The sequence below is a fragment of the Anticarsia gemmatalis genome, chromosome 26 (assembly GCF_050436995.1).
Source record: "Anticarsia gemmatalis isolate Benzon Research Colony breed Stoneville strain chromosome 26, ilAntGemm2 primary, whole genome shotgun sequence".
In the NCBI taxonomy this organism is placed as follows: Eukaryota; Metazoa; Arthropoda; class Insecta; order Lepidoptera; family Erebidae; genus Anticarsia; species Anticarsia gemmatalis.
Window position 1 is genome coordinate 2236918 of NC_134770.1, and position 9923 is coordinate 2246840.

General features: G+C 33.4%; 2 protein-coding genes across 2 annotated transcripts; both read left to right on the forward strand.

Annotated features, from left to right (window-relative positions):
* The first annotated feature begins 2430 nt into the window (after positions 1-2430).
* Positions 2431-6706, forward strand: Dcps (Decapping enzyme, scavenger). The gene is made up of 4 exons (XM_076131540.1): positions 2431-2794; positions 4609-4754; positions 5829-6053; positions 6401-6706. The coding sequence occupies exons 1-4, from the start codon at positions 2452-2454 to the stop codon at positions 6704-6706; spliced, it is 1020 nt and encodes a 339-aa protein (XP_075987655.1). The 5' UTR covers positions 2431-2451.
* Positions 6707-6734: 28 nt separating this feature from the next.
* Positions 6735-8009, forward strand: LOC142984135 (uncharacterized). Its single transcript, XM_076131539.1, has one exon. The coding sequence runs from the start codon at positions 6735-6737 to the stop codon at positions 7986-7988; it is 1254 nt and encodes a 417-aa protein (XP_075987654.1). The 3' UTR covers positions 7989-8009.
* The last annotated feature ends 1914 nt before the right edge of the window (positions 8010-9923 follow it).

Here is a 9923-nt window from a genome sequence, read left to right on the forward strand (position 1 = left end):
CTAGCAGACTTAGAAGCTTAAAATTTAGAATACAAATAGGGTTTAGTGTCTTAATCATGGGAAAAATTCAATATTTTCTAATTTCGGTCCAGTTTTCTAAATACACCAATTGCAACAATAACTTTGTAATCCCATATAAATGTAAAAGATTACAAGGTTACATTTGCAGTTAATGAATTATTATTACTGTAGAAAATAAAATAAATAGGTGTAAATAGGTACCTACTATATGAGGCATAACGGGAGGGGGTATAGGGTGGGTAAGGGTGTTTAGCCCATGAAACCGAACAACATTCCCAGGAAAATATGTTGAATTATGAAAAAAAAACGTCTTTCCATACAAATTGGACTTATGTTCGTTCTACAAAAAGAAGTGAGATGCCATCAAAAACATTCTGTAAAAACCTCAAGTCTCGCCGTAAAAAGTTGTGAGATCTATATAATACCAAGTCGATTAATCTATTTAGTCTCTACTTAAAGGACCTTCTGTCTTAAGTTATTACGTATGTTATTATCATGCCAATTTAAAAAAAAATACCTTTAAAACAAATAGATCGACTTGGTCATCGCAAGAAAACACAAATTCGCCATTAACATTTCAGGAGCATTAACTTCTTGTCGTGCTGTGTAGTTGTACATACTAATAATCAAAGCATGCGATGGCCAGGTCGGTCTATTTGTTTTAAAGGTATTTTTTTTAAAATTGGCATGATAATAACATACGTAATAACTTAAGACAGAAGGTCCTTTAAGTAGAGACTAAATAGATTAATCGACTTGGTATTATATAGATCTCACAACTTTTTACGGCGAGACTTGAGGTTTTTACAGAATGTTTTTGATGGCATAACATTGTTCCTAAGGAACAGACAATAAATATAAAAATACACTCCTTTCAAATCTACGAATAGCCTAGGAGTCAGTTTCACGGCTTGTGAATAAGTACTGGATAACCTATTCAATAGATCAAGTGACAAAATTCCATCTGATAAACAAAATGTTAGGTACTTCTTTTTCAGTTAGTTTACTAAAGAAAGTGTGATTCCGACCTTTGACCCGGTCGTGTAGGGTCAAATCGACGAATAAAGACGTTACCATCAAAGGACATTGTTATACAGGGCGTTTGATTACTAATAAAGTTGGTTTTTATAGCAATTTACTGCTTTAGGTTCATGATTCGTCGTGATATCGCTTCTATTGCGTAGGTTCGTGGGTTATGGGTTCGATTACCACACGTAATAAAAAATATTGGGTGGCCTAAAAAACATTATATCTGTTTCAGGTGTAGAGAGCTGTGTGTGAGTACAAATATACCTGAAGGTGTACCGGGTGTACGTAAAGGTTTATGGAATATCCCCCCGTTTCGCTACCTGCAATGCTTGTTTGATATAATGCAATGGGAGGCGAACCTATGTATTGCCTTACATCGGGAAGTTCGAGAGTGCGTAATACAGAGCGATTTTTTTCCTTTTGACCTCCTAAAGACGCAAGGGTACCTGTATTTTATTGCATGTTTAAATGTTTGAGTATAATTTGCATTTTAAACGTTTAAGCCACGTTAAAGGCCTTCGGGCAGCTTGAACAACTTTAACACTAGGTTGACCACCATACGAAAAGAAGAAGATTGCATGTTTTTATTACATAAGCAGCGTCCACAAATAAACACCAGCCTGTACATAAAGTGAAGATTTATGAATAGGAGCTATTTGCTGAGAGCTATTGTGTCGGCCGCGACCGATGGACGATGGTAAACGATCAATTCATCACTGCCGGACATATTGTCGCGCTTTGTCAATCAATTACTATAAATTTAATGTTAAATCAGGCTTTTATTGAATTGTACGAGGATTTTGCGGCAGCTTGCTGTTGCGCGCAGTTGTCATGTACATTGCGGTACATGCGGTTGTCGTGGATAAAAAAAATACGACTTAAGTAGAATTAGCTATCGTCCTGAACAATGTTGTTTGAATCGACTCGTATGTACTTATAGTGAAAACACGTAATACTAAACCTTCAAAATTCATACTACTACTATTTAAAAATGGTAAAATACCTTATGTACTATAAAAAATCTTTATTTTTTGTTTTATTTAGGAACCTATTTTATTGTAATGCCGTATAACGCCATCTCTGTTTTAAAACAAAAAAAAATGTCGTAAACTACCTACATGGCGCTGGTAATTGCGGCATATATTGGAACTAAAAACTAAACATGTTGCCAACATAAAAACCACTTCTCAATATAAAAAATATAAAAAATCAACTGAAATAACTCTTATATAGTAAAAAAAATACAAATTTATAAAAACAGGCCTACTAAAATCACAATGAATCATCCTTGCAACGCGGTGTGCTTAGATAAAAAGTAAATAAATTTTCAGATAATCACCGAAGTGCAAGAAGCATGCTTGTATTTTAATCAATTATTTTCACTGGCAATGTCATCACAAAATGTCCGACAGCAATAGTCAAAATGATGAATTTTTAGAACCTAAAAGAAAAGAATGTAAAATTGAGCATAAAGATGAGAATGGTGTGAGTGATAGTCAGTTAGAACTGAAGGACTTTGTTCTGGAGAAGATCCTGAACAGCAGTACTAATAGAAAAACGGTGTGTGTACTTGGAAAATTTAAAGACAAAAGTGGCGTGGCTATAGTTTTTTTGGAGAAAAATGCCTTTAGAGAAGAGGATTTGGATAATAAAGGCTATTTTTCTGTAAATACGGAGCTGAAGAAGTTTTTCCAGAACGACATTTACGGAAACTTCGAGTGTTTCCCGCCAGCGTCAATCAACGGTGAGTGACTTTCGAAAACGCGATCCAAGGTCTTTTTTGTTTCGTGATGGGGATTAGTCACCTGTGAGAGTTGTGTGTATTTTTGTCTCTGAATCGTGAGACTGTCGTTTGATATTATTTATTAAGTCTTCAAATAACTCGACATTACATTTTTGTGGTTAGAAATCTGTACGTCACTAAGGTTCATATGGTGACCTTTTCTTTGTCAGCTGTCGGAAAAACCGTGTTGTAATTAGTTAATTCTTAGTGCGTGTGGCAGACAGCTGGTAGATAAGGTCCGATAAGCATTGTTCCTTGTGTAATTAAAAGAAGCAGTTTACATAAACTTGTTGTGTAATGTAGTGGTTTATACAATTTCTGGTAAGATTTTTTGTTCTTATTAGTATTTTATTCAATGCTATTTACACAAAAGTATACCAGATGTTTTAAAGTATATGATAAAGCTATGTATTTGTAAATATCTGAAAACAATGGTAATCATTGTAGAGATTAGGATTATAATTGATAGCACTTTGATTTTGTAAGAATGGCTAAAGCATGCACAATGTAATGCTTTTTTAACTAATATTTGTACATAATTAATATTATATTAATATGTAAGTTGGTATTGATGTTTGTTATTCTTTAACACAAAAAATATTAAGCAGTTTGTGATAGAATAGGGCACAGATACATTACTATGTAGGTATCTGGATACACATGGATACTTTTTATTGCCCTAGAACGTCTTTTATGTAGGTAATGTAATATAACATACTAGGAATAAATAAAGTTAATGAAATATACTAAGAGTTACAATATTGCATCATGTTTTTATAGTTCTTTGTTTCTCAAGTCAATTAATTACTGCTGGAATGCATTGGTCTATTGATTGTTTTATTACTCTAATAAAACTCTAGTATAAACTTGTTTTTATGAAAAATTACTTATGCAACTATCTGAGAGAATTTACAAACATGCAATTTATAATGTAGGTACCTAGTACATTTGAAATATCAATTTGTTTGTGGCTTGCTGTAATATTAGAACCAAATATCAAACCCACAAACTGTGGTGGTAGCATTGTGGTTACTACTTAAACCACTGCATCATGGTTATATTTGAAGATAGAGACTTGTAATCAAACTATGTATGTGACCTATGGTTGAAATTAGCTTTCAGTTTTATTTCTAAAAATCTAAGATGCACAGCAATTATTATACATTATTATGATAAACAGTCTTTGCATGGTTCAAAATTAATAGATTCTGTGAATATTTTCTGTTCAAGGAGATTATGACATGACCACTGTCAAATTTGAATGTTAATTGATTATCTAGTAAGAACTATATCATCTATTGTGTTAGAACAATGCTTATAAACACTTCTACTGTTTGTGTCTATAATTGTTTAGATAATCATAATAATCAATAGCAATCTCTATCTTAGATTTGTTTGATAATCATTTAGATTAACATCAGTCTTACTCACAGCTGATACTCTTTATGTGTACGAAATTTCATCAAAATCTGTTCAGTTGTTTTGGCATAATTGAGTAACAAACATCTATGCAAACAGGCAAACCTTTGCATTAATTCTATTTTAGTCAAAATGAAAATGTACTAACTGTAAATTAATTTACTGATGAGTGCTACCTAGAGTTGTGGTTTCCCTCATAGAATAAATATTTATTGGTCTGGTTTTAACTTTGCCCCTGTTACTTGCATGTTTGCCAAACTTCCTGTAACATCAAAATAGTTATTAGTGAGGAATCTAACCTTTAATAAAAACATGCTCAAAAATATTAACCAATTTCCTCTATTTATGTGTTTCAGGTGTAAAAACCACGATAATCTACCCGGCGACGGACAAGCACATAGCTAAGTTCAGTCAGCAACAGGTGCACATTGTGTTGGAGACTCCCGAGTTGTACGACAAGCTCACACTGCCACATCTTGAGAAGGAACAGTTTAATTTACAGGTACACGTTTTTTTAACTAAACCCTAAAAAGAAAAAAAGAAAAAGGATATGATTAGGAAAAAGCATAGTAAGAAAATAACACTGGAGTATTTTTTCTAATATTTGCCATGTCTGGACATTTAAAGCCTTAATGGCTGAAAAATAGGAAACTAAATGAGTTAGAGTAGGCTAGTAGTAGGCTCTGTACACTCCAACCTACAAATTATACTTTCTGGATGTTTATTAAAAGTTCTAAGAAAACAATCAATTAAAAAATTTTGCAGGTACTGATACCTGTACCTGTATATTGCTGTTTAGTAAAAATTTCATTCAGTTAGCCATAATTTTACATACCAAAATGCAATGAAATGTATTGAATCATACACCTACTGTATTTGACTCATCAAAGTCATGCCAAAAGTTCTATGACTAAAACAAAATTTGTCTGAGTTATCATATAAATTCATCTAGGTTATAAGGTTAAGTACATATTTATCTTGACACAGTAAAAGAAAGTTGGCACTGTTTTAGCTGTAATAGGCTTGTCTGTTGAATAAATTATAAGAGCAATATTGTAGAAAAATTTTCTTGAGTTGTGGGTAGCTGTGTAGTGTGCCAAGAAAGCATGGTAGTGATACTTGATCTCATTTGCTAATACACTGTGTTGAGAGTAATACTGGGTACTCAGATACCTTATTAGTTGGTATTTTTTACTGGATAACACGTAAAAATAAATGTCAAACAATTAAGATGATTGAGTGAAACTGTATTTGAGTAAGGAGCATAAAGTAAATTTGTTAATTTAACTGAAGTTTAAGTAAACATACTGAATATTTTTAAAAGAAAATATCGCTATTGATTATAAATGTTGTGTATCAATTTAATTTTCGTTTTACACCGACTTGTCTGAACCAATTTTTTTACACTTGGTAGGCATATTATATTTTGTTCCAGAATATACTACAAAAATTTTTAAATACACATACATAAAATCATCCTATACAGCCAAAGAATGTCACTTGTTGCTATACCAAAAACTTTCTTGCATTATTCATTGAAATGTATTTATTCCAAAATCTATTTCCCCTATTCCAGTGGGTATACAACATCTTGGAAGGCACGAGCGAGCAGGACAGAATAGTCCACGACAACAAGTGTGAGCGAGAGGGCTTCGTTCTACTGCCGGACCTCAAATGGGACGGAGTGACCACAGAGACACTGTACTTACTGGCCATTGTGAGACAGAGGGGCATTAAGTCTCTGAGGGACTTGGATGAGACTCATCTACCACTGTTGAGGAGAATCCGGGACGAGGGAAAGGTAAGACATTTAATTAAATACAGTTTGACTTAATATGGAATTAATGGACAATATAATTCGTAAATATCCTATTCGCGCTGACTAGGTGTCTAGTTAGGTTTAGATTGCCAAGCAAAATTGTCAGACACTGTCATTCACTTGATGACTACAGTACGGCTGACTGAATACAGGCGGTGGCTCGTGAAGACGATAGTCCATGATACTGTCAATTATTACGCAATGACCCAATTTCCGCGGAACTACACGTTTATTCCTTAACATAAAGATACAATTGACTACATTCTCCAACGTTCATACGACGTGAAATAAGACAACAGTTCAAACAATATTTCGTTTTTCTGTTTCAGAAAAAGATTTTAGAAAAGTACAACGTCGCTGGCAGTCAACTGCGCATATATCTGCATTATCAACCGTCGTTCTATCACCTACACGTGCATTTCACATACTTGAAGCACGAGGCCCCCGGCATCTATGCCGAGAAGTCACATCTACTCGATACGGTCATCGACAACATCGAAATGATAGGAGACTACTACAAAAAAGCCACCCTACCGTTCACCATTAGAGAAATGGATAATATCTTCAACATTTATGAGACAAACGGACATGTACAGAGAATCAAGCAAGAAAATATTGAACTAATCGATAAGTAAAAGTTATATTAAGTGTAAATAAACGAAAATGTTGATCAAAAACATTTTCATTGAGTTACGCTCCCGTCTCAGGAGTTGTAACGTTTTTATAACGACCGGCGTCGATTTTACCAAGAATTGTAATTTGAAAATAAGTATACAAGCCAACTGCATCGTCTTGAACTATTATAAAGACGATTATAGTAACAGGAGGGATAGCTTGTCCTCCATCGAGAGTCTCTCCGACTGCTCGGACGATGACTGTGACGTGAGCTGCGTGATTCCTATCAGAGAGTTCTGTCAAATCATACCAAATTCGATGTCCTGCCTCAAAATTGATAAGAGCACGATATCATTCAGAATTTTGACTGAACCCAAAAACGGAGGCAACTTTTATAAAGAGTTGTTGTCCACTAATAATTTAGATACTACTACCAAAGCAAATGTTTGGAAATTAAACGTAAATGTAGGCGAAGAGCTCAAGATCACTTGTGCCAACTGCTCAAATGTAGTTTCTGGTTGTAATGTCAAGTTTGATAGAGTTTTGGAGCTGCCGACGGCTAATTTGGACATGTCCGAATGGTTTTGCCATGGGCACGGACATGGGCATAGTCACAGTGACAGCTCACAGATCGAACCCATTGATATAAAGCAAAATAAAACTGATTTCCTATACCGATTGACGTTTTTCGTCGTCAATAACACTATTTTAGCTGAAAAAACAAACAAGTTCAATTCCAAAAGAGAAGTTTATCATTGCAACAGATGCCTCGCGTGGTTGGGCTTGAAGAATAAGGATACAGTGAAACTATTCAACTCAGAAGTGAAAATATATCAAAATGATACTGAAAAAACAGTATTTGCCGCGAAACCTCTGCAAAATATTCACACAAATGATTTTATATACACAATAGAGAGTATGACTAGAGAATTTAACCTCGGCTTCCAATATACGGTGATGTGTAAAATATTACTTGAATGCACTATTTCGGCTTCGAAAAAGCAGTATTTACTGATATGGGTGATGGATAAGGAACTGCAAGTGCTAAGGAATAATTGTGAAAAGATATTGAGTGATAAAATTGAATTGCAATCTAGTTTTGTGACCAAAATTTTGTATAAAGTGGAGTTTTGTATAAATGAAGAGGTTGAATCGTGGCTCTCGGACCCCACAGTGGTGTCTACAGACATATCTAAGGGTATGTTCAGTAATGGTTTAGCGCATTTACAAAAGATGTCGATGAAAGTGCCAGAGTCATTCCGTAACACAAATGGTTACTGTGTAAGCTACCTGAAAGTTTGAGCTAAATAAATTTGCAAAGAATTTGTGTTGTTTTATTTTGGATACTTGTTACGCTTCTACCTCTATAGTCTATAGGTAAATTAATTAACATAGAACGTTATTTATAAATGTGCATCTGATTTTAAACTATTAAATTTTGCAAGCAACTTTAGCCCAAGGGACTTGAAACTTAGATTATATTATTTATGTTTCGATTATGTCTCAAGATGTTTTTAATCCTCACTAAACTTAAGTATTCCTTCGGGAATGTAACAGGAAGTTTTTGTAGTAAAAAGCTGTTATGTTGTTTTACATGGATCTTCCCATAGTAAAATTGTCCTAGAGGATAAATAATACATAGCACATAATTTCCTAGATCCTAGCTAGGGTAACTGCTACACTGCCTCTAAATAAATAAACATAACTTAGGTATCGGTATTTTAAACTAGGTCTTAAATCAGATATATCGATAATGAAAGAACTAGTTTCACAATTATATACATAGTATAGGCATTTCTCGTGGGAAATTCTATTTTTGCATAATTAATTGCTTTGTTTGATAACATTGTTACATTTCTTCACATAAGTACCTACGTTCGTCATGCGTAAAGGGTAAATAAAAAAGTAATAACTTTTTATTTAAGTTTATATTTTTAAACAATTTGGTAACATTTATTGGAATGAAATTATACACTTCAACGTGGATTTTTACATTATTTTTTGGTATTTATTCCGAACATCAAGCTTTCTTTTTTAATCATATATTTTAACATCGACATAATATGAAAATATTTAACACACGATTTTAAGAAAATATAGTGCATTCGAAACTTCTAGAAAATATGTGAAGTAGATTCACCTATTATAGCTTAAATAATAAGTAATAGTTAAGTAATACTATTACAGAAATTGTGGAATCAGTTACTTTTAACTTAAATGCAATAAAAACTATTTAGGGTAACGGCTGTAATGTATTATTCACACAACAGCTGCAGTGAAGATAAAAGATTGCTAATACCTATTTGTGAGGTAATTCCCCAGAGCTATGGCCTATATTACAGGCATGTGCGTATTAACGCTAAACTGTGCATTGTGAATGTTAAAAATATATAGTTTTATATAAAAATCGTAACAAAATATAGGTTTCAAACATAAAATCCAAGTTTAACACTATAATTTACAGTATTTTAGAGCTGTCTTTACATCCGAGAGCAAGAATTACAGTATTTCTCAGAAAATAAGATTTTTTTTAAATGAAAATAACTAATAAATACACGATAGTTCTCTATTAACAACTACATAGTCTCCTCAACCCAATATCATGTCTAAATAATAATTTAAAAGTAGTTTCATTTCGTAGGTGTAGTTAAGAATCATTCATAATATTTGTTCTACGTCGTAGGCGGTGGTGCTTCGTAATTGTGACACGCAGTACGTCATGATGGAGCAGTTGAAACACCACAGGATTCCGAAGATCAAGCTGAATAGAAGATCTGATGTTGTGACGGTTAGGGAAATACTTTGTAAAAGAAACTGTTAAAATACTAATACCTCCTGTCTATAACAGAACATCTTATATATTAAAACAGTATATATCTTTTAGTGCCAGGTCTTCAACCAGCATTTGGCCAATGTAGTTGACTCAAGTATAAACTCCTTCAACACAATCATAGGTTAAAAAAAAATTTCATGTAAAATGCAGAACGTAATGCATAGTTTTTTATTGATTGATCACGATAGATTTTTTTCATATTTTGTAAAAATCTATCGAATTTATAAGCATTCAATTTTCATTCTTGATATATTATTTATATTAAATTTATTCTATAAATTACTTATGATGGGTCTTAACTTCACTGCCTCTGTGGCGCGGTCGGTAGTATATGCGGCTGCCGTGCGAGAGGTCTCGGGCGAATCCTGGGTCGGGCCAAAAAGTCTTTTCTGAGATTTTCTGTT